This window comes from Carya illinoinensis, chromosome 1 (genome assembly GCF_018687715.1).
Source record: "Carya illinoinensis cultivar Pawnee chromosome 1, C.illinoinensisPawnee_v1, whole genome shotgun sequence".
Taxonomy (NCBI): domain Eukaryota; kingdom Viridiplantae; phylum Streptophyta; class Magnoliopsida; order Fagales; family Juglandaceae; genus Carya; species Carya illinoinensis.
The window spans coordinates 49460800-49485525 of record NC_056752.1 but is presented as its reverse complement, the minus strand read 5'-3'; the positions used below and the strand labels follow the sequence as shown (position 1 = coordinate 49485525).

Here is a 24726-nt window from a genome sequence, read left to right as displayed (position 1 = left end):
CAATTATAGCAGTGCAAAATACAACAGCCGAATCACAGCCACGATACTTGAAGAAGCTCTAGACTAATAAATAAAAATGGGGTTTTAAACATTGTTCATCGTGTAAATATCATTCAAAACTATACGCGCAGAGAGGGGATCCTGGATTGAGAGAAATCTAATACCTTTAACCCAAAGAAAGAAAGACAGAGAGAGAATAAATTCGTACCTATTCCTTGTAATGGAGCGAACACTAGGATCAACCATCAAATCAGTGAGTACTTGAAGAACCTCTCTTCATATTATTTTGTACATTAAGAGTGCTGTTATGGGGGAATCGGTGATTTGGGGTTAGGGTACTGGGGAACTCGGGGAGGGAGAACACTAATGGGAGGTGAAGAGGGAAACAGAACGAGGGGGAGGGGGCTTTGGGGGAATTGCAGATTTGGGGTTAGGGTTAGGGTACTGGGAACTAAAAGAGGGAGAAAGGGAGATGAAGAGGGAAAGAGAACGAGCGAGCGAGAGGGAGCTTTTACCTCATTAAGTTTAAACGGTACGTTTGACTCATTAAGTTAAACGGTGCGTTTAACTCCAGCGTGGCAACCGTCCACGCACAGGCCGAATTTGTGACTGCAAACAGACTTTTCCTTTTTTTATCTTTTTTATTTTTTTTAAATTATTTTTTAATACTTTTAAACATTTTAAAAAAATATAAAAAAATTATAATAATATTATAAAAAAATTACTGGCGGAAGCTCCCACTAATCTTAATTTTTTTTTCACATTATTTTTAATACCCTTAAATATTTTAAAAAATAAAAAAATTCACAATAATATTAAACAACGTTTTCTTAATTACTAAGAAAAAAAAAACTTGAAGCAGTAGCTCCCAACAGATTCCCCAAGCAAGATTCTGAGCAGCCGAGAGGGATGTAGCATGAGACTCGTCCGACAAAATTTTTTTAAAAAAATTATTTTTTAAATTTTTTAATATATTTTTAAAAAACTTCACAATATCGTTAAAAAAATATTTTTTTAATTACTAAGTTAAAATATATATATATTTATATAGGGAACTAAATGTCGTTAGGTCTAGCATTTTTGTATATAAATTATATTTAAGTTCATCCTCTTTAATTTAACTTTTGATATGTTTATCTAATTTTCTACATTTTTGTTAAGAAATGTGATGAAATGTAAGAGACCATAACATACGTCTAGTTAAAAATGTTGTACCCCATATTTTACGTAAGAGCAAGCTAATTGCTATTGATTTTGGATGGTCGTTTTTCAAGTGCATTAAAAGATCCGGACCTAAAATAAATAAATTAGCTAAACAAGAAGAGTACAAAAAGCTCTGCGCAGTCACCAGCCAAACCGGGTGACTATCACACAGGCTGGGCACCTATCTCCTCTCCTGCACTCATTACACGTGTCTCGACACAACAAATGCCCCCAAGTCTAATGCTTTCACTTTTGCTAAGTTTCTGTTCTCCAAATGCTGGGTCAGATTCTCCCGGAAGGTGAATTATATCTTCCAGCTTTTCATTTTCGAATGCTTCTTCCCAGCATATTCAGTTTGAATGACCGGTCCAGCGACCCTGAATGTTATCACTTCATGGCCCAAAAACACAACAATCAGCTCTCAGGACCATCTGTCTCCCCACTTTGCTTCGGCTTACCCATCCTTCGACCTTGACCGAGTGGCTTTCAAGCTAGGGGAGCCCTACCGTTGCTAAGAAAGAGAGAGCAAAGGGACAAATAAAAAAAAAAAAAAGAATATTAGAATCCAACTTCTCAAGGCAAAACTGCAATTAAGATACCAAGCTCCTAACAAAGGCAAAACAGTCCACAAAGAGTCCCCAACTCGTAGTAAAAGAACAACACGGATGCATTACTTCCAAAGAAAAAACCATATCTCGAGTAAAATTAGGCAGCAGGCATCTCAAAATGCCTCTCTCTTGTTCTGAACACTACAAAGTTAAAAAAGACAATCAAAATGGGAGGTCCTAATTTAAGCTGCTGCAACCTCTATATCAGTTGTCGCCAATGAAGTCCTGATGCTGTAGTCCTCTTCCTCCTTCGGTACGTGGATGGTAACCAGATCAGGCAAGGATGTTGTGGGGCCTACCTTACCCTTAGGATCCCAATCAAGCATTATCTTTACCTTGATGCCAAGAACACCCTTGCAACAAATTGTGAGCACAAAAACATCAACTGGCAGAAAACTTCCATACCTAAGCATGTTGCTGGCATGCAAATCGCATTTTTCAGTTTTGAATCAATGCCAAGGACAAATAAGCTGTCCTGTCTAAGAAGCACATGCCTCACAGCGGAGTCGATATATTCCTTGACAGGCTGACCAGAGGATATCATGTATCCATCCTTGAACTTCATAGATTTGGCACGTTGAGCCCTGAGTTTACCGCTTATTATAACCTGAATACAGTGTCATAGAAGCTCTAATTATAAAGGAAGCAGGATAACATTGTTCATTCATCTCAGAAAATGCAGGCCAAGGGCCAAAAACAACTTTCTTCACATACCTCACATCCTTTTGCTCCACTCTCCATGACAAATCTAAGAACACCATAGCAGGCCCTAAACACAAGAAGATGAAAAGCAATTCATAATAAGTGCACAAACCGTGCTGAAGCATAGATATGGTCCAAAGACATTTCAAGAACTAAGATTATGGTAGCTCAATAATATGTGCCAGTGTTCATGGTTTTCTAAACTATACATGAATACTATATGCAAAACCGTCATGCAAAAATAAATTTTCACCCATCCCAATTGTTCTGGTTGAGGCTGTGAAGAAGACTTCCCAGCCAGTTCAAATACTTTGATATATTTTGGCCTTACCCAACACTTCGCTAAACAAATTCCATGCCCACAATATGTCAAGGCACATGTATGTCTGTGTATGGGGCTGAGGGTGAGGGAAAAATAACAAGAAAGAACAAGTCTTGCTGATTCATGAGGCAATAGATTCCCTGAATTTCAGAGTGACAGGAATACCATGAAATTTAGGAGTTCCCGAACTCCAAGAACTAAATAACAGTTCAAAGAGACTAACAAACTCCATATTTAATGTGAGCATTGTTGAGGATCCCCTTGACCCATTATTGTTGGAAAAAGGGAGGAGTATAAACAAATGCTGATTCAGGTTGACATACTGTACTAAGATATCATTTATCCACCATTAAAACTTATTATAAATGTGAAGAAAAATATGGCCATTACACTTCAACAAAAGACCCACAGCAAAGTTTCATAGCCTTGGGTCCCCTATCCCCCAGCTCATGATTTTCCTACCCCTAGGGTGAAACGCCCTTACCTTTTTGGTTGATTGTGGAAGAGAAGGGATTTAAAACCAAGACGCTAGGGTTTACAACCACATTCTTTAATCCTCTGAGCTACAGGCCCTACACTATTTCCCCTAGATCATGTTGCATACAAAATGCAAAAACTGCATGCAAAAGTCACTTTTCCCCAATCCCAACTGTTCTGGTTCAAGCCGTAAAGAAGACTTGCCAGCTAGTTATCTCACTAATAATTTAAGGTTTAGATACTTCTGATCCATTTTAATCTTTTCCAATACTTTGCTTACAAATTCCAAGACTACAATATGCCAAGGCACATGCAACGATGAGTGTGAGCTTGAAGGGGAGAGAGAGAGAAGAGAGAGAGAGAGATAGAGAGAGAGAAGAACAAATCTTGCTGATTGATGAGGCAATAGATACTCTGAATCTCACAGAGAATAACATTGATACCATGAAATTTAGGAGTTCCCGAACTCCAAGAACTATTTAACAGTTCAAACAGACTAACAAACCCAAATATTTAATGTAAGCATTGTCGAGGAATCTCTTAACCCATTCTTTGTTGGGAAAGGGAGGAAAAGAATCAATGCTGACCACAAGATAAACATTCCATGGAACTTTTTTTTTTTTGTGGGTAACTTTCCATGTAATATTTTTCTGCAAATTGTGAAGCAACTGACGTACAAGGTTCCACAGATAACACCTCGAATATTATGAAAGAATGGAGCATGCAAACTCCAACCACTAATAGTTCAACGATCTTAAAAACTCCAAAAATCCAATGCAAACATTGTTGACTGTCCTCTCAATTCAACCAAGAAACGTGATATAAGTTATCCAATCTTTCCTTCCATGATTTTCAAGATTGTCAGCCACAAAACGGACATCACCAGGACTTTCAGGGAATAACATCACAATTTATGTCATATATGCACTAAATTAGTTTATCAAAAAGAGGTGATTTCATCAAGTCTGAATTCCTAAAGGTGATAAAACTTCAACTTTGTACTTGTAAAAAAAATAAGTGCAAATTTGTGGTACACAGATTAACTGCCCAACCACACTTCATCAATTACAGAAAGAAAATAAAAACATTGCCCCAGTTTCAGAGAGAATAACATTCATACCATGAAATTTAGGAGTTCCCGAACTCCAAGAACTATATAACAGTTCAAACAGACTAACAAACTCCAAATATTTAATGTAAGCATTGTTGAGGAATCTCTTAACCCATTATTTGTTGGGTAAGGGAGGAATAGAATCAATGCTAACCACAAGATATACATTCCATGAAACTTTTTTTTTCTTTTTTTTTTTATGGATAACATTCCATGTAACATTTTTCTGCAAATCATGAAGCAACTGACGTACAAGGTTCCACAGATAACAACTCAAATATTATGAAAGAATGAAGCATGCAAACTCCAACCACTAATAGTTCAATAATCTTACAAACTCCAAAACTCCAATGCAAGCATTGTTGATGGTCCTCTCAGTTCAACCAAGGAACGTGATATAAGTTATCCAATCTTTCCTTCCATGATTTTCAAGATTGTCAGCCACAAAACGGACATCACCAGGACTTTCAGGGAATAAAATCACAATTTATGTCGTATATGCACTAAATTAGTTTATTAAAAAGAGGTGATTTCGTCAAGTCTGAATTCCTAAAGGTGATAAAACTTCTACTTTGTACTTGTAAAAAAAAAAAATTGCAAATTTGTGGTACACAGATTAACTGCCTAACCACACTTCATCAATTACAGAAAGAAAATAAAAACATTGCCCCAGTTTCAGAGAGAATAACATTCATACCATGAAATTTAGGAGTTCCCGAACTCCAAGAACTATATAACAGTTCAAACAGACTAACAAACTCCAAATATTTAATGTAAGCATTGCTGAGGAATCTCTTAACCCATTATTTGTTGGGAAAGGGAGGAATAGAATCAATGCTAACCACAAGATATACATTCCATGAATTTTTTTTTTTATCTTTTTTTTTTTATGGATAACATTCCATGTAACATTTTTCTGCAAATCGTGAAGCAACTGACGTACAAGGTTCCACAGATAACACCTCAAATATTATGAAAGAAATGGAGCGTGCAAACTCCAACCACTAATAGTTCAATAATCTTACAAACTCCAAAAATCCAATGCAAGCATTGTTGAAGGTCCTCTCAATTCAACCAAGGAACATGATATAAGTTATCCAATCTTTCCTTTCATGATTTTCAAGATTGTCAGCCACAAAACGGACATCACCAAGACTTTCAGGGAATAACATCACAATTTATGTTGTATACGCACTAAATTAGTTTATCAAAAAGAGGTGATTTCATCAAGTCTGAATTCCTAAAGGTGATAAAACTTCAACTTTGTACTTAAAAAATGTACAACTTTGTGGTGCACAGATTAACTGCCCAACCACACTTCATCAATTACAGAAAGAAAATAAAAACATTGCCCCAGTTTCAGAGAGAATAACATTCATACCATGAAATTTAGGAGTTCCCGAACTCCAAGAACCATATAACAGTTCAAACAGACTAACAAACTCCAAATATTTAATGTAAGCATTGTTGAGGAATCTCTTAACCCATTATTTGTTGGGAAAGGGAGGAATAGAATCAATGCTAACCACAAGATATACATTCCATGAAACATTGTTTTTTTTTTTTTTTGGGAACATTCCATGAAACATTTTTTTTTTTTTATGGGCAACATTCCATGTAACATTTTTTCTGCAAATCGTGAAGCAACTGATGTACAAGGTTCCACAGATAGCACCTTGAATATTATGAAAGAATGGAGCATGCAAACTCCAGCCAGGATCAACAACAGACCAGAAAAACAGATGTTTATTGTTCAATTCAAATTTAAAGTTATTTTCAACACAAAATCTATCCGCACAAATATGACACTGGAACTCTTCCATAGTTTGGAGACAAAATACCATGAAAAATGAAGACACAACTTCCGGTATGTTTAAGATATACCGCCGAACAGCAAGCCCTCCAAGAAGCTTGTAACGCAGAGACTCTGCCTGAGCAATGGCACAGAGCCCTCTGTTGTTCACTTTCTCAGCATAAAGCTCAACACTGTTCTCGGGAAACTTGAAACGCTTCTGAGCAATAGATGTGAGTTCCCTAATTCTTCATCCCTTCTCACCTAAACCACCAATTAAAAGCATAATCAGCTTAACCTCTAAATTGAGATCAACCCTGTGTAATAAACTACACGAAGTAGAATCTTTTCCTTTCAACTATTTTCAGCACCCACATGCAGCTTATCGACGCACACATTTTTACATTTCTAAAACTGTAGCTTATCACCAAGTAAAACAGATCAGCTACATCAATCACATAAAATTTATTGGTTTGTTACACAAACTTTTGATTACTTCGCTATCAAGACAATTTTTCTGATAAGTGCTATCAGCACAATTACTTATCGACCAAACAGAGTGGGATATGGATCTACAGTTTTTTCTGATAACAAATTCAGCCCCTCAAAAGAGTTGCGGGAAAAATTTTGGCCAAACATGAAGCTCAATCAATCACACTCCTTCAACATTCCCAGAATCTTTAACTAAACCAAAGAAAAAAGTAGTACCTTTTCTAGGCCGTACAGAACCATGACAATCTAACGATGCCCTTCTGTCTTATAACCTCAAGTATAATATAACCAAACTTCAAAAAAGAAGTTGCGCTTGTTTTCCGACACCTTCTCGGAAGCCACAACATATACAGAGTAAAAACATTGCATTACCAAGAACGTTCTGAGTCCGAGTGGCCCTAATAATAATCTCGGTTCGCATCGGTGTAACCCTAACTTCGACGCCGGAGTACCCATCCTCCGCAAGCTCTCTCGTCAAGACCTCACATTCAACTCCGCATAGAACACTCCGTCAGCGACAAACTATGGAAAACCAAAAATAACAAGATAATTCAATCCCGAGAAAACGTCAAAATAAATAATAGTCTGTACGGTTGCCGAGAAGTAGCGGGGAAAGAAAAATAACGGAGCTACCTTTCGCTTTTTGCTGATTTGAGTCGCCATTTTGTTTTCAAGTGAATCGGGTCGAAAACAGTACTGAACTGCCGCGACTTCTCTTTACTTTGTGGTTTTCTTCGGTCTGAAACACCCTAGGATGAGAGTGAGAGAGGAAGAGAGTAATAAGTAATCAAGGAGAGCATGATCCTACGGTCAATAGCCGAGGGTTAATTTTTTAACGGTTTTGATTAAAAGTTATTAAAAGTGCGAATTTTCGTAAATGGCATCCTATGTAAATATCTAGTCTTTTTAGTGCGAAAAAGGAAATGAGCTAAAAGTTATCTTCTAGTTATTCTGGTTATTGCGGGAAGGAGATGGTTGGACGAGATCAACGAAAGGGTCTATCAATGGCGGGCACGAGTACTACTACCGTCATTATTCCTTCCTCTCTCTTTCTCAAAACCAGGTCTCTATTTCACCATTATCAAAGCTCGTGTTCTTCTTTCAAATTCGACATCGAAAAGCGTGCACTCGGTCGTTGCTCGGCCAAGAAGAAACTCGGTTTTATGGATCAAATTCTTGATTACATCGAAGGTACTCTTTCTATGAGCTCCTATCTATCTTACAAATCAAAAAACATGGTTAACACTCCCCTTTGTGATGCCTGCCTGTGTGTTTGTATAGGGGGTCCCAAGTTAAGGAAATGGTATGGAGCACCCGAGATTCTCCCAAAAGATGCATCCATTGTTGAAGAAGATGATCAATTAGGTAGTCTATAAATAATATTTTTTTAGTTTTTGTCTCTGTGATTTGAAAGAAAACTCAATTATTTATTTGAAAGACAGAAGAAGAGGAAGAAGTTAGAGATGCGGTTTTGGTTACTGATGGAGATAGCGAAATAGGCCAGGTGTGTTTTGCTGTGAGTGGCATAAATAACGTTATCTATTTGGATGAACTTAGGAGGTTCAAAATACCACTTGAAAAATGCCATCTTATCCGCATTTTGATTTTCGTTTTTAGGAAATGCCATCATAGGAGTAGTTTCTTGCTTGGTAGTGTACAGAGCTCTTAATTGGCTTACAGTAAATGAATTCTGAACCTTGTGCTATCTAGCTTCTATAGATGGTAATATTGTCCTTGATTGTCAAAAGAACTCGGGTTAAAGCACTAGTGAAGGATAAGCGGGCTGCCCTTGAAGCCTTTGGAACTTATGTTGAGGTGGGTGGATTCTTTTTTGGCAATTTGGCAGTCACATTTCTTAATCTTTCTTTTGTTTTTCGTATGAAGAATACCGGTTCTCGTTTTTGGTGTTGTGTGCAGTCAATGTCTGGAGATGCAAGTGACAGACCATTTCTAAAGAGAGCTCTAAGAGGAGTTCGCACAATAATATGCCCGAATGTATGCATATCTCGATTGTAACTTCAACAGTTTGATTGTGCATAGCTATTTGCTTCTAAATTAATTTGTTTTGGGGCATTCCTAGTTATCTAAGGTCATCTTGCCTATCTACATCTTCCCAAGTATTATTTTTCGATGTTTTTCAGGAAGGTTTCTTATCAAATGTTGGGGGCTTGAAAGGGGTTCAACATGTAATTCTCTTATCTCAGGTATCTCTCTGTGTCTCAGGGGTGCTTGTGTAAATACGAAAAGGTAACCATTCAAGTAAATGCTTGTTTATTATCGTGGTTTTACAAGGTTGCAGTTGTCTGCTTATAGAGGTGCTGGTGGCGTTCAAGCTCTCATGAAAAGCAATGCACGGAAATTGGCTGAGCAAGATGAATCGATGCTGAGGACCTCAGGAATCCCTTACACCATCATTAGGGCCGGGTCCTTACAAAGCACTCCAGGTGGACAGCAAGGTTTTAGCTTTGAAGAGGTATTATTACTCCTCTCCTTTCTCAAGTTACAAGATAGAATCAAACCTCTGGTACTCAGCTTCAGAGTACTTAAACTGACCAATTGATTGGAAAATAAATAATATGACTGATTCTGGAGGAAAGCTTGCATATTGTATGCAGGACGGGGCTGCACATTTTCCAGTCTCATGCAAACTTAGTACTTCTTACCATGCTGTTTCTTGTTTTTGGACGTCATTATATTTACTTTTTGTGCTCAAATGATGAATGTTAAGAATCATAAGAGCGTCTAGTTTCTAAACAAAAAACTGATTGTACGTGTCAAAGTAATTTAGTATCAATGTCCAAAAGTATTTTAGCTCTTGTCCATAAGCAAGCGGGCGGGCAAAACATTCTCATATTAGATGCAAATATAACGAATTGTACAGCGTGCTCTTCTTTTTCTGGTTTGAATATAGTGTCATTTTGATGCATGGAAACAAATTCTTAAAGGATGATTCATCTTATCAAACCTGTTTGATCAATATTATCTCATGGGCCCTCGAAGTTTTAATTCCAACTGAGAATTTTACAGAATTGACAAGCATTGAGAAGATAGAAACAAAATTACCCTACAAAGATAACAGTAGTAAGGTCTGCTTGATTTCTTTAGTACCGAACTTCATTCACTACTCTTCATGACAGGGTAGTGCTGCACGGGGGAATCTTAGCAAGGAGGATGCTGCCTTTATTTGTGTGGAAGCTGTTGAGGCAGTCCCACAGAGAGGATTCATGTTTGAGGTTGGTAAACATTTACACATCCAACTCCATTCAGTGAAGCTGATTTGTTGGCGATTTTCTTTTGACATATGAACTAGTTGAACTAATCCCGTCTACCATGTTGCATGAGGTGAACCGACGGTTTGTCCTAGGTTCCTGCCCAACACACGCTAACTTTAGAAGTACAATGAAACAAAAAAAATCGAGTCATTGCCATGGAATAAAAAGAAAAAAAAAACCACCACCAAGTGGCATATAAAACAAGATATAAACTGCAGAATACGACATTGACCCATTTATAAACAACCCCATATTAGTTTATTTTAAGCATGTCATTTTCTTGGTCATTTCTCTTTAACAGAGTTTTCAAGTACTGTTCTCTTATTCTTGTGGCAATAGGTGATCAATGGAGACGAGAAGGTTTCAGATTGGCAAAATCGTTTGGCTAATTTGATGGAGAAAGCAGACCAGCAGCTTCAGTAATCACACCCAAACAACGTACAAAGGCGTGCCACTCGTTTATTTTGACTTCTCTGGTAATGCTCTCATGGAGTGGTTTGCATGAGAATAAAAGGGTGTAAAAGCGAGTTTGTTTTGAACAGAGCTGCATACCTATTCATTCACAATCGGTAAGAGTGACGATTCAGAAAACACCAAAAGGACTTGTGCTAAATTTCTGGTTTCAAGTAGCTGTCAAAGCCAACCGCACAACATCTAGCAGGCTACGTCAACCTTTTTCTTTTTCTTATTTAAACTTAAATGCGTCCCTCATGTGTCTGAGAAATCATGAATCATGATCTTGTCATCGAGTTTCTTTACGTTCTTTATCATCATCACATGTGACATGACAGTCCTAAAAACGAAAGCACGAGACTCGAGAGGTAATCTCTTGCAACTATAATGTGGAGATTGTGGAGACACTGGATTACAATTATGTCTGAATTCTGATGCTTTCTTTCTTTCTTTCTTCTGCTTCTTCTTCTTCTTTTTGCGATGATTTATACCATACTTGGTTTCTGAAAATATTAATAGTAAATAACTAACATTGAGTAGTGATAAGAAGTATCTCCAATGAGGGTAAGATTAACGTCCCAAGAATTTCCAGAATTTTCTCAGAAATGTGGATGAGGAACTTTGGATGGAGGTACCCACATGCTCTTCCAATAATCAACAGTGTAGAAGGGAAAAGAAACACGGAAGAAAAAGTGTGTGTACGGCAACAAGAGTTACATTTCTTGTCGGATTCCAGCACTACGTGTGGTCACAATTTGATAAGGACCTTATCAGCAAGAGTTGCGATTCCCCAGATTTCTGTCACCGCCAATATCTTGTTCTCTCCAAATAAAACGTTCGTCCTTACTAATTTTCTCCCGCAATTGAAGTAAAACGGGATTTAAGCACATGTGATGCTATTGCTGTAAAATATGCTTGATATCATCGTAAAGTATGGGAAGTGTACAAGCATACAGTATAATTATTTTAAAAAAACGGTATACTCTATTATTAAAGATTAATTTTTTTTATATAAACCGAGTATTTATTTATTTATTTAAAGAAAAAAATTACACGACATTTGCAAATATTATTTCTCATACCATCTAGCATCCCAAAAATTTTGGAACTTCAGAGATTACATTAACCAAAGCATACTCATTATTCATTAAGCCAACAATTCATCAAACCTTCGTGCTTCTGCGATCTGTCGAGTTGAACTGCATTTCAATGTTAGGCTTTGATTGTTTTGCTTTTAAAAAAGAATTTTTTAAATAATTTTCATGGTCTTTTAATGTTGGATGTGTTTGAAAAGTGTGTCAACTAAAATCAATTTCGGTTAATAAAAAATCCAGATACTTCTTTTATAAATTAGTTTCAACTAAAAAAATGTTATCTACCCGATCACCTCCCACTCGGGTTTCCTGTCTTTTTATTTAATATTTTTAAATCGTTTATATTTATATTTTTTCAAGTTATAAGTTTTATTGCGTGTGGCATGTTATATATGTTAAGTGTATGTAATAGTTTATTAACAAATGTCTGACAAATGTATGAATTCGATCGATCTTAGAATCATAAGGAGTAAAAAGACAAACAAAAATCACATGAATTTGATTTTAAGACCAACCATGGCAACTAATTTTATATTTAACTTTATTTTAATAAAACAACTTCTATCATAAAACGTGGATACATCCAAGCACAATGCATACACCACCTGTTTCCATTTGATTTGTATTACTCATTCCACTTAAGCTATAAAAACACTAACATTGGTTTTTCTGTATGCATATTTAAAATTATATATTTTAAAAATTAATTTTGCATATCAAGAAAAACTCACACATTGGATTATGTATCTTTAAACTAAATAATAAAAAATTATTATTATTATTTTTCCTTAAAATTGTTATTTTTTATAGATTTTACAATTAACATCACGTGTTCAAAAATACCAATTTCATATATCTAAATATTACTAATTTCATATATCAAAATGATCAATTTATCAATAAATATTAATATGTACTAAAAAACACTTTGTATCATCAACTTAATAGAAATTTTATATATCAAAATCATCTTAATACAAATTTCACAAAATTGATTTTAATGGATATGAGAGAAAAAAACATTAAAATAAATGTTTGAAGAGTGAAAAGTGATTTTTCAAACTTAAAGAATCACCATTCATAGCTTTGCAAAAATTTAGAGATGTATAAGTCAATGTAGATGAATTTAAAGGCATATTATTCAAATTTAAAAATCAAGATAAAAATGAATAAACCAATGCTAATGCTCTTAGGCCCCTATTAGTGAAAGTGTTTCGTCTCATCTTATATTACAATTTTTTCAAATTTTTACATAAAATATAAGAAATAATTCAAAATTTTCAATTTTTAAAAGAATAATAATATTAAAAAATATTATTTTAATAATATTTTATTCAGCTTTCACTTTTAATTTCAATTCATTATCCAAATGGTACCTAACTGTGGAAAGAAAGCTAGGTAGTTCATCTATGATCAAAGAATAAAGTCATATACAGTTTTAAGATATGTAATTTCCGTACATTTATTTAAAAAAAAAATTCACTACTAAAAAAATATTTTTTTTCATGAGGATGATTAATTTAATAATTATTTTCAAAGAAAATGAACCTAAATATTACAAATATCATTTCTTATGGTCAAATTCTGAATAAGAAAGGCCAGTGCACACGGAAAGCAAGTCACTCACATGGGCCTCCCAACCATATCTCAAAGCCAATAAAATATTTGCAAAGAAAACAAACAAACAAAAACAAGAAGGGGAGTGATTTGAAGTTTCCGGGTCCACCAACAAAAAGCAGAATCAAATTCTGTGTGGAGATAAGCGTGTTGGGGGAGAAAATGAAATGTTAAAGGCATTTTCACAACATTAAAAACTTCGGGAGGATATAAAATCAGTGTGTACAAAGCAAAGAATCTAAATAAAGGACAAGCAAGTCCTACCAATTCAATCTCTTCAAAAAATCATTGGGCCTTGCTTTCTTTTAAACTAACCAAGCTCCCACTTTCCTCTGTATAATTGCAATTCCTTAATCCATCGTTTTCACATTAGGAATATCCCAAGAGAATGCCATTAAGTAGGACAAAATATTAGTCAAGAAAATACCAATCAACTACACGAGATTCCAAACTAAAGACATTTGGATACAAACAAATACATATCATCCAAATTTCTTTCTTCAGTTGCCTCTTCAACCCAAAATGTAAAAATTCTCAGCATCGCTGCAGAATTGCATGCTATTAGCTCTAATTACTGAGATCTTGCCATTTTGGGGGGTAAAAGTAAAAGTATATACCAACCCTCCACCACAATCCTCAACCAGGTAAGGGCACTACAAGGAGTTCCTTTTGACAAACATGGGAAAAGAATAAAGTGGGCCATTCAAAGTCTCCATCAAAAGCAGATCATGGATCAGAAAATGATGATGAAATCAATTTACTTGTACCAAAATCAGAAGGCCATTCATTCAGATAATCTAAAAGATAAGTGGAAGCTTTATGCTCCAAAAATTAAATTAGCCACTTTTTAGCAATCAAACTAGGTTCTACTGACCAATGATTGATGCCACACGGTGCCGATCCAATTACCCTAACAATAAACAATTAAAAAATGGAGCAAGTGAAGAAAGAAATATTAAAACTACCCAGCCTATCATACCCAAATAATCAGTGATTCAGTATTGGTATCAAACTTCAAGATTTAAGAACAGAAGAATGGTTTAATCCAATGCATTAGAGAAGTTACACAGAATATTAGTTGCAAATTTGGCACGTTCTTATTGAAGTAATCCTTCTATCAAAACTACAGAAAATGCAATTTCAAAGAAAATTGGGAGAATTAAACTGAAGCATAAAGCCTCAAACACATTTTAACTGACATAGAACTATAGAAGAGTAAGACAATCTCATCATATCCTTTCCTTCGGGTACTGAAATACTCATTCTTGTTCCACAATGAAAGCGTGCAGCGGTGATACAAAAAGCTCAACAAAATCAATTATCCGGACCTAATTCTCTTCTGACTGGCTTTTCCATTGGATTTAAAACTCCCACCCGATTCTCCTTCTGATGAAGCATCCACTGACTTGGTAAAAGAGCTCGAAAGATCGGCATAGAGATCCACAACCCTTCTGATATTGTTATTTAGCTCTCTAATCAAGCCCACGTTTCGGCTCAAGTTATCAGGGATCTTTGACTCATGGTTTTGATTGATTTCATTGATTAGCAACCTGTTCTGGTCCAAAATGTCCTGGACTTGCACAAAGTTCTTCTGAAATGCCTGCAAAACCTTGCTATCTACTTGGGTTCCATTTCCTATGCCTGAAGATATATCACCTTCCATTTCAATTACACTTTAATTCAATCGAAACCAGCCCCGGGCCTGCATCAGAAACAACAGCCAAATGAAAACAGAAAAAGAATAAAGCAAGAGACAAGCTTAAAGACTTTGAAATTTAATGGATTACCATATTTGCATTTAGTTTCTGCATAAATTTTAGGGGAGAGAAGAAGTAAAAAGCAAACATGGGATAATTGTTTAGCCTCTCATTGGTTGGAAAAAAATAAAATAAAATTTCCGCTACTCAGAATCCCATTGAAACTATCCCAAACCCAGTTATGCCTAGGAAGAATGTGGCTTGATCTCATCTGTGTAATATGTAATACCAGGGAAACCTACAGAAACCATAACATTCAAAATTTATTTCTAAACTTAATTTCCTCCGTTTTCTCCGCAACCAAACAGTAGCTTAGAAAAGTGGAGCACAAGAGATCATGTAGAAAGTAGAAAATCAGAGATGGGCATTAGTTTGGTACGTAAAAGAAGACCTCTTTTTCCACAAAAAGCAGTCTTTTCTTTTTGTTTCTGCAAAAAAAAAAAAAAATTCCCATGCTCTGATTTCAAAGTGGAAAAGAATTTGAACGACCCCAAATACCAAGTCAATGCCACACAGCTTAGAAGAGAAGTCCTCTCAAAGAATTTTTTTAAAGGGATTAAATTATGTCAAAACTGCGGAAAAAACAAAATGTTGCAGAAAAGCTTCCTGTTTTCTGCAGAAAACAACGTTAAAAAGAACTAAGATTGATACCCAGAATTGCAAATCGTAAACAGAAGAACAAGCTTTTTTTTTTTTTTTTAAATAGAAAGATTTTTAAATTCGTGTAATTTTTTCTCGGTAAGAGGAAAAAAAAGCCAGTGTTTTGATTTGAGGCATATAAGGAAGATATCTCCATAGAAATCTGAATTGTAAAATCAAAACACACCAAAAGCATTGGAATTCACAGAAGAAAAAAGGGAGGTCTTTCTTAACCCAGGTAGAGAGAAGTGCAAGCATAAATCCACATTAAAAAAAATTCCACACTGAAAAGAAAAAAACAACATCGTACGCATTCTCTTCCTCTTACCTTGAAAGCATGTAACGTTTCAGGAGGGAGAGAGAGATAAAAGATTTTCTCAAGAAAACGGCTCTTTTTCTCTCGAGAAAAGTATAAATGGGAAGGGAATCAAATCCCGTTCTGAGCCGCTCGAAGGAGGCCCTGAAATCATGGAAGAAGCATAAGAGAGTCTGTGCCGAGATTTTATTGACAGTACACGACGCAGGCACTGCACGCCAAGAGCCTCTCTCTCTCTCTCTCTCTCTCTCTCTCTAGCTTAGAGGAATAGATAATCAGATATTTCTACGTCCTCGTTTGCTTCACAGATGCAGTACTTGAGGTTCATTCACTGTCTGATGAGGAGAAGATTTGTATGTTGTGCAGAACAGAGCATGTTTTCGCTGTGCATTGTATATAAGTGGGGCCCAGTATTTGGAGATGATCCTGGCTGTTCATGTGCAGTTATTTGTCATACTAGAAGCGTTGGATCTGGGGTCCGTACTTGGTAAGTGGATATGGTATTACCAAATTGACCCTAGTGTGTTTATTTTCAAGAAATTGCATCGTTCGTTTTTATATTCAAATAAAATGAAATTAAATAAAAGTTAAAAATTAAATAAAATATATATTTTTAATAATAATATTATTTTAAAAATTAAAAAATTAAAATTTTTATTTTATATAATAATTATATAAAATAAAACGCGTTACGAAAACAAACGAGCTAAAATTTAAGTTATAGCTATGTGTGGTGTCTACAAACTTTGCTTGATCCGAAAAGAAAATTTGCTATATTTGGATATGGGGGAATTCTTGTTTGAATCTTATAATTAATTTAGATGAAAAGAGAGGTAGATGCTTCAAAATAAATTTAACAATATTTTTTAAGTATTTAATGCATTTATATAAATTGTGTCATATGTATTTTTAGTAAAATGAAGTTTTTTATTAATTTTTTTAATTTTTAATATTTTCAATAATTGACTTATCAAGAAAAAAAATTATAAATATAGAACAGCACGAGATCGGATAAGAATTAAAATATTTTTTATATTTTTATATATATTTTTTAAAAATAAAATATTATTAAAAAATATTTTCTTGATCATTAAATAATAATAAAAATTATTTTATCGAATCGGAACCCAAATATTGGTGACTTTAGCATTTTTTATAAATATAATATTGTGAATCTGCGACACTCCTAAAAAATATGGAAAACTCTGGATGCAGTCGTTTTGAGTAAACGGCTTGTAAGCGGCTCGGCCACGTGGATTAAATCGAAGACGCACCGTTTTGACCCCATCGGCCACGTGGATTAAATCGAAGACGCACCGTTTTGACCCCACGAAGTTGTTTTCCCTCTCGATTCACCCCCTTCCCTCATTTCCCTCTCGCTCTCTCTCTCCTTCTCCAGTTCGCCGTCTCGTTTGAGTCCCTCCTCTCATTTCCCTCTCGCTCTCTCTCTCCTTCTCGAGTTTGCCCTCGATTCAGTCCCTTCTCTCCTTTCCCTCTCGCTCTCTCTCTCCTTCTCTCGTTTGCCTTCAATCGTTTCCATTCTCTCGTTTCCCTCTACTTCTCCCTCTCTCTCTGTGATATCTCACATTCCGTATCGCTCCTCTGTCGATTCAGTCCCTTCGAATTCTCGAGTCCATCGTGATCTCCGAAGGATAGCTCGAGTCCGGCGGACTGAGAAGTGCCGGCGTTGACCGAGGTTCTCCCATTTGCAAAACCCTAGCCCTAACCACGAAATATGTAACCCTAACCCTAATTTTTCCCAAACCCTAACCCTAATTTTTCCCAGCCCAGATCTTACCCTAACCCTAATTTTTCCCAAACCCTAACCAGCCCAGATCTTACCCTAACCTAACCCTAACCCTAACCATTTGCAAAACCCTAACTCAAATCGAACGCGATTTCCCTAACTCTTCCCAAAGACCGAAACCAAAATACTCTGTGCAGCCTAGATCTAACCCTAAACCTTTATCCAGAAACTGTCCAGGTTATTTGCTAATTTTATATTACTGTATTTGTGCAATAATCTCGTAGTGTAGTTATGTATTTCCCCTTACATCTCTCTGTTTTATGCATATTTGGGCTTTGATAATATCTCTTTTTGTGTATTTATGTATAAACCATGGTGATATCTCTCTGTATTTATATATTGGGCTTTGATAATATCATTGTATGCATATTGGGCTTTGATAATATCACTGGATGTGTAGTTATGTATAATCCATGGTGATGTCTCTCTGTTTATGCATATTGGGCTTTGATAATATCACTGGATGTGTAGTTATGTATAATTCATGGTGATGTCTCTCTGTTTATGCATATTGGGCTTTGATAATATCACTGGATGTGTAGTTATGTATAATTCATGGTGATGTCTATCTGTTTATGCATATTTGGGCTTTGATAATATCTCTCTGTGTGTATTTATGTATAAACCATGGTGATGTCTCTCTGTTTATGCATATTTGGGCTTTGATAATATCTCTTTTTGTGTATTTATGTATAAACCATGGTGATATCTCTCTGTATTTATATATTAGGCTTTGATAATATCACTGTATGCATATTGGGCTTTGATAATATCACTGGATGTGTAGTTATGTATAATCCATGGTGATGTCTCTCTGTTTATGCATATTGGGCTTTGATAATATCACTGGATGTGTAGTTATGTATAACTCATGGTGATGTCTATCTGTTTATGCATATTTGGGCTTTGATAATATCTCTCTGTGTGTATTTATGTATAAACCATGGTGATGTCTCTCTGTTTATGCATATTTGGGCTTTGATAATATCTCTTTTTGTGTATTTATGTATAAACCATGGTGATATCTCTCTGTATTTATATATTGGGCTTTGATAATATCACTGTATGCATATTGGGCTTTGATAATATCACTGGATGTGTAGTTATGTATAATCCATGGTGATGTCTCTCTGTTTATGCATATTGGGCTTTGATAATATCACTGGATGTGTAGTTATGTATAATTCATGGTGATGTCTATCTGTTTATGCATATTTGGGCTTTGATAATATCTCTCTGTGTGTATTTATGTATAAACCATGGTGATGTCTCTCTGTTTATGCATATTTGGGCTTTGATAATATCTCTTTTTGTGTATTTATGTATAAACCATGGTGATATCTCTCTGTATTTATATATTGGGCTTTGATAATATCACTGTATGCATATTGGGCTTTGATAATATCACTGGATGTGTAGTTATGTATAATCCATGGTGATGTCTCTCTGTTTATGCATATTGGGCTTTGATAATATCACTGGATGTGTAGTTATGTATAATTCATGGCGATGTCTATCTGTTTATGCATATTTGGGCTTTGATAATATCTCTCTGTGTGTATTTATGTATAAACCATGGTGATGTCTCTCTGTTTATGCATATTTGGGCTTTGATAATATCTCTTTTTGTGTATTTATGTATAAACCATGGTGATATCTCTCTGTATTTATATATTGGGCTTTGATAATATCACTGTATGCATATTGGGCTTTGATAATATCACTGGATGTGTAGTTATGTATAATCCATGGTGATGTCTCTCTGTTTATGCATATTGGGCTTTGATAATATCATTGGATGTGTAGTTATGTATAATTCATGGTGATGTCTCTCTGTTTATGCATATTTGGGCTTTGATAATATCTCTCTGTGTGTATTTATGTATAAACCATGGTGATGTCTCTCTGTTTATGCATATTTGGGCTTTGATAATATCTGGATGTGTATTTATGTATAAACCATGGTGATATCTCTCTGTATTTATATATTGGGCTTTGATAATATCATGTTTATGCATGTTGGGATTTGATAAAACAGCTTACACTTGTGTATTGATATTTCTATAGATCTTTTTGTTTAACCTGTTTGGGATTTGAAAAAACTCCTTTGAATTATTTGTTTTCATGGCATTCTCAAACTGCAGTTTATATTTCTTATCCCATGCACATATCTACTGTTTGATTTTCAGTTCTTAACCAGTTTATGTTATATATACTTATAAAATACTGATCTGTGGGGTCGTTTACATACAATATCCATGATAGCAAATGAGTTCTGCTTCTCAGTCCGGGTCAAGTTTGGAGAGACCACTTTGCTATTGTGGCTCCCAAGCGAAGCTAAGGATTTCTGGAAAAGCGAACTCTTTTGGTAGAAGATTTTTCAACTGTCCAAACTATAAGATGAAAAAACAATGTGACTTTTTTGAGTGGATTGATATTCAAAGTGAGCAGAACAGTTGCTGTAAAATGACACTGGAGTTAGCTGAACGGAGGCACGACAGAGTACTTAATGAGCGGCTACGCATCGAGCAAGTCAAATTCAATGCATTGGAGAAGAAGTACAAGGGAGTCTTCAATGTATTAATCCTGACTTGGTTTTTTTTAGTAATAGTTTGTGGTGTAATTTTGATGTATCCAGTGTCTGTGTATGAATCTCGGCCAATGCTACGACTGATGTAGCTCCACTGAATATTTGTTTAACCACTAGTATCTCATTTTATGTACTGTTGATCTCCAAGATTGTTTGGAGAACATTCACACTTTTGGAATATTGGTAATTTTGATGTATTAACGTGTTGGTCATTATGGCCTCACATCAATGTTGTAGTGAGGTGTACTGAACCTGTGACCATTTGGGTTATAACTGCAAGTGATTTATGACTAAGTAATGGAGGTGATCCAGATGTTTATTATGTTTGTTTTTGGACTGAGCAGTTTAGAAGATTGTAAAACATCTTTGGCATTTCAAATTGATTTCAATTTCTGGTATCTCCATAGTAGTAGGAGTCTTAAAATGACCAAGATATGTGGTGTCGTTGCCATTCAAATGATCCCAGTTTTGGCAATCATGGCATTCGGGCCTAACCGTGTATACAACAGCGCACCATCAAAAGTCATATGTTGAAACAAACTCTTAAACCAAAATATTACCATTCACATCTGCATCAACATATACGCAGATTTGCAAGCACGATTACTGCACCTGCCCAACAACCACGACTACTGCACCAAATAATAAGGGTCATTCACAGCTTTTTTGTTAAACGGAATTTCTGCATGACCTGTAAGGGTCATTCACAGTTTGTATCACGTTGTTTTTGATACAAACTCTTCAGTACCTCATCTAAATTGAGATAACCTCATCTAAATAATCCACTGAAATTCTTTATGACCTGTAATATTGACATAATTAAAACTGCAGTTTATACCCACTGTTTCCATCACATCAAATAACACAAATTTGAGTAGGTGATTTTGGCAAATCACCTACTCCTTGCCACACAAAAATACACCAAATAATCCAACTTTGATATCCACATACATAATTACATTATGTACAGAAAATCCTGGCCTCACATCATGAAAGAGTTTAGTCAAACTCTTGTGACCTATCTCCACCCAAAGAGCTCCGGTTGTGGTCCATCCAATCAAAAAATATCTGATCAACAAAAGTCCGCGAAATTAAATCTCGCGAAAATATTACAAGTGATATGTAAATTAAAAAAATCCACAAAGCTTACACTTTCTTGACTGGAAAGTATGGGATGAGGTTGCGTGGTTCCAATACTGTTAAACTCCACAGAATGATCTAGAACTTGTTGTATCCACCATAAACTTTCTAATCACGATTCATACTTTTAATAAAGCATTAAACTAGTAGCCAAAAAGTGCATTATGTTCTACTACCTGCAGTTGAACAGGATGGGTGAGGTCTACTTCTGATGGCCCAAATAAATTCCTTCGAGTGAGCATGGGTGCTGTATCCCTCTCATCAAACAAAGTCATGGACGTGCCCATGGATCCCGTATCCCTCTCATCTCGCTAACAATTAATAAAAAAAACATCGACATGAATAAAAGTTTACAAATAAAGCCATTTCTGAACCTGAAACCCTAACTCAAAAAGTTATTACGATTTATTGTTGCACCCCAAATAGGTCAAATCGACGCACCTGTTTGCGCTTTCCTCCAACTTGCGTTTTCTTCTGTTTGGCTTTAAGCTTCCTCATGTCTATCTCCATCATAGATGCTCTTCTAAGAGATGGGGGTCTTCCTTTCCCTCTGACAATAACTGGACTCTTAACTTGTTGGGACCCACCAACTGCAGTCTGACTTGTCGTACATCCTTTATGGTAAGGAGATGTTAAATAGTACAAAAATGAATAATTATACAAATTGTGACCAAAATACGCAGATTTTTCACTTGAGAAAATCCACAAGTGAAAAGGTACATCGAGCTCGAACCTGTTTGGGTACTAGATAAGGGGCGCCGGTTCTGACGATATGTAACAGTCATCTCCTCAATCCTTTTCTTTGCATCTTCAAATTGCTCATCTGAATCCACCGCATAATCTATCATCTCATAACACAAATTCAACAGGATTGTGTGTCTATTACCGTTTGCAATCTGATCCCCTGCATTGTAGCTACTTCGGATCAACGTGTATCTCCTCTTGATGTCCTTCCTCCATCGATCTAAAATGTACTGGTTTGGCAATGACTTTATACCATTAGCTTTGAATGCAGCCAAAATATGCCTACACAGTATCCCTCTCATCTGAAATAACCCACATGAACACTTGGCATTGCAGTCATCCACAGTAAACTCCACTGAATATGTAACCTGTTTTGTGAACTCCTGAATACGGACTTCATCTTCTACCAAGTACCTCCTATTTACACCATCAGATGCCTGTAGAGATATTTCCAAATCAATCAGACCGATTACTTGCTGTTGGACTTCCTTAAATTTATTGTTGGTGTACAGCTCTTGAAATTTCTTTTCAATTGGAGATCTTGATACGCAAGGAATGGTGCCGCTGAATGATTGGAATTCCGCCTGATTTTCATTTTCAATCTTTTTCTTCAATACATTGTCAAACTGGTCTACAAACTCTTTCAAGTTTGTCTTTGAATGGAAATAACTGTCAAAAAACGCATTCATACTCTCGCTGCGCTGGGTTGTACTCATTCCAGCCCAAAAGTGCTCTTTCAGGAAAACCGGTACCCAATGCTCACGCTCAATGTATAAACTTGTCAACCATGCATTATCATGTAAGTCGTATGTATTAATAAACCCAGCCCAACAATTTTCAAACTCCTCAATCGTCTGTGTGTCGTACACACATTTCATCAGCTCTGTTTTCAACCCAAGTAGGTATGTCGCATATGATCCAAGCTTCTCGGGGACTTTCTTAAGTATATGTCATAGGCAAAATCTATGTCGCGCTTCAGGAAAGACAATAGCAATGGCATTTTTCATTGCTCTGTCTTGATCAGTAATAATAACCTTCGGAGCTATTCCATCCATACACTGCAACCAGGTTTGGAACAGCCATGTAAATGTCGCCGTGTCCTCACTGGAAATCAATCCAGCTCCCAACAGAATCGACTGCCCGTGATGGTTGACACCAACAAATGGTGCAAAGGGCATCCCATACCTATTAGTCAGATATGTGGTGTCGAATGTCACGACATCACCAAAATACTTATAGGCTGCCCGACTACGTGGATCGGCCCAAAAAACATTTTTTAACCGCCCGTCATCGTCTAAATCCATCAATGCAAAAAAGCCGTTATTCTTAAACTGCATCCTCATAAAATAATCACGAAGTGCTCCAGCTCCACCTGCACCAAGTCACAGATGTCGGGCTTTCTCGATGTAATTGCGACAATCCTTTTCTAAAAATGGGAGATTCTCAAAGCCACCTGCGCCAACCACAAGAGATCCGTAACTCTTGTTCATTCGGATGCCAGCTAAGTCATTTGTGTCTAGGACTCTTTTAACGGTCTCACTAACTTCTCGATTACACCGAAAGAAGCGGGATTTCTGTGGGCTGATTACATGATTATGTGCGTTATTCACTGTTGTCAACCACATCTTTCTCTCAATTCTTAGTGCATTAATCCGGGCCTTACAGTCAGTCTTGCCCGTCGGACGTGGGTTCGCCGGATTGGAACTCTTAATCCGGGCCTTCCCTCCACGTGCACAACCAAGGGTGACATATCTGACACTTTGATCATCAGCCCTCTCACTCCTTTGTGTCATCACCCCAAACCCACTACTTTTTGCATACTGTTTATAATAGACCAACAGATCTTCAAACGTATTGAACTCCATCCCTGACTTCGGCTCCTCAATGATATCATCACCACCATCTGACGATGTGACTACATGTGGTGTACCGGGGGAAACAGGTTGAGTTACAAAATCATCTGCTCTATCTGGGCGATATTCTTCATCAACAATATCGGCAGTACATGCTGCTTCAGTTTCATCACAATCGGGTCTAATTTCTTCACCAAATCTTTCGCTGGTCGCAGAGCTAGTAGTGAAAAATGGCCTTGCCGGTTCCATCCCAGGTTGAAATGGAACACTTGCGTTTTGCTGCCCTTTAAGAAAAATAAATAAATAATATAAGTTATTTAAAATTTAAACCTAAACTGCAAGAACTAAATAATCAATGTTGTTTTAGGTTTCCATTTATTTTTATTGCTATTAATAAAGGGAACAAAAAATCTGGTTTCCATTTATAACAATATTGGGATTTCATCAAATAAAGTATGCTAGCTTGGTTCGTTAACCTGTTTATTTGTTAATTTTATAGCTTAAATCTCACTGAGGTAGTTGAAGTGCAATAAAATGATAACAGTATATACTAATCAATTTCCACACCTTTTCTCATTTGAGTTAAAACCTGAATGTTGGAAGCCAAGATTTTATTTTCTTTTTCAATTTTTCTGGAAAAAAATATTAGCAACAAACAACAATACATCAAATACTCAATTTTCAAGCTATTAGTCATGGTATTCCCCTTATGTGTGAAACACAAATGCCAACAATTA

General features: G+C 36.0%; 3 protein-coding genes and 1 pseudogene across 3 annotated transcripts; 1 reads left to right on the top strand and 3 right to left on the bottom strand.

Moving 5' to 3' along the window:
- Positions 1 to 1221: 1221 nt before the first annotated feature.
- On the bottom strand, positions 1222 to 7461 carry LOC122280862 (annotated as a pseudogene).
- A 182-nt stretch (positions 7462 to 7643) lies between these two features.
- LOC122280855 lies at positions 7644 to 10882 on the top strand. Its single transcript, XM_043091923.1, has 9 exons — positions 7644 to 7898; positions 7989 to 8072; positions 8150 to 8211; positions 8427 to 8522; positions 8625 to 8702; positions 8849 to 8911; positions 9007 to 9180; positions 9845 to 9940; positions 10319 to 10882. Exons 1-9 carry the CDS (start codon positions 7679 to 7681, stop codon positions 10400 to 10402), a joined length of 957 nt encoding a protein of 318 aa, XP_042947857.1. The 5' UTR covers positions 7644 to 7678; the 3' UTR covers positions 10403 to 10882.
- A 3335-nt stretch (positions 10883 to 14217) lies between these two features.
- On the bottom strand, positions 14218 to 16164 carry LOC122280846 (protein ELF4-LIKE 4). The gene is made up of 2 exons (XM_043091913.1): positions 15868 to 16164; positions 14218 to 14845 (listed from the first exon to the last, which is right to left on the bottom strand). Exon 2 carries the CDS (start codon positions 14804 to 14806, stop codon positions 14462 to 14464), a length of 345 nt encoding a protein of 114 aa, XP_042947847.1. The 5' UTR covers positions 14807 to 14845; positions 15868 to 16164; the 3' UTR covers positions 14218 to 14461.
- A 5371-nt stretch (positions 16165 to 21535) lies between these two features.
- Positions 21536 to 23219, bottom strand: LOC122300796 (protein FAR1-RELATED SEQUENCE 5-like). The gene is made up of 4 exons (XM_043111689.1): positions 23171 to 23219; positions 22126 to 23019; positions 21834 to 22006; positions 21536 to 21703 (listed from the first exon to the last, which is right to left on the bottom strand). Exons 1-4 carry the CDS (start codon positions 23217 to 23219, stop codon positions 21536 to 21538), a joined length of 1284 nt encoding a protein of 427 aa, XP_042967623.1.
- Between the last annotated feature and the right edge of the window lie 1507 nt (positions 23220 to 24726).

Bases quoted from the DNA above. Each gene is read 5' to 3' on its own strand.
- LOC122280855 (XM_043091923.1), top strand. From the start codon at position 7,679: ATGGTTGGACGAGATCAACGAAAGGGTCTATCAATGGCGGGCACGAGT. The intron at 7,899-7,988 runs GTACTCTTTCTA...GTGTTTGTATAG, and splicing joins AATTCTTGATTACATCGAAG to GGGGTCCCAAGTTAAGGAAA. The intron at 9,181-9,844 runs GTATTATTACTC...TCTTCATGACAG, and splicing joins AAGGTTTTAGCTTTGAAGAG to GGTAGTGCTGCACGGGGGAA.
- LOC122280846 (XM_043091913.1), bottom strand. From the start codon at position 14,806: ATGGAAGGTGATATATCTTCAGGCATAGGAAATGGAACCCAAGTAGAT.
- LOC122300796 (XM_043111689.1), bottom strand. From the start codon at position 23,219: ATGGCTGTTCCAAACCTGGTTGCAGTGTATGGATGGAATAGCTCCGAA. The intron at 22,007-22,125 runs GTTCGAGCTCGA...CTTACCATAAAG, and splicing joins CTTATCTAGTACCCAAACAG to GATGTACGACAAGTCAGACT. The intron at 21,704-21,833 runs GTGCGTCGATTT...ATTAATTGTTAG, and splicing joins TTGGAGGAAAGCGCAAACAG to CGAGATGAGAGGGATACGGG.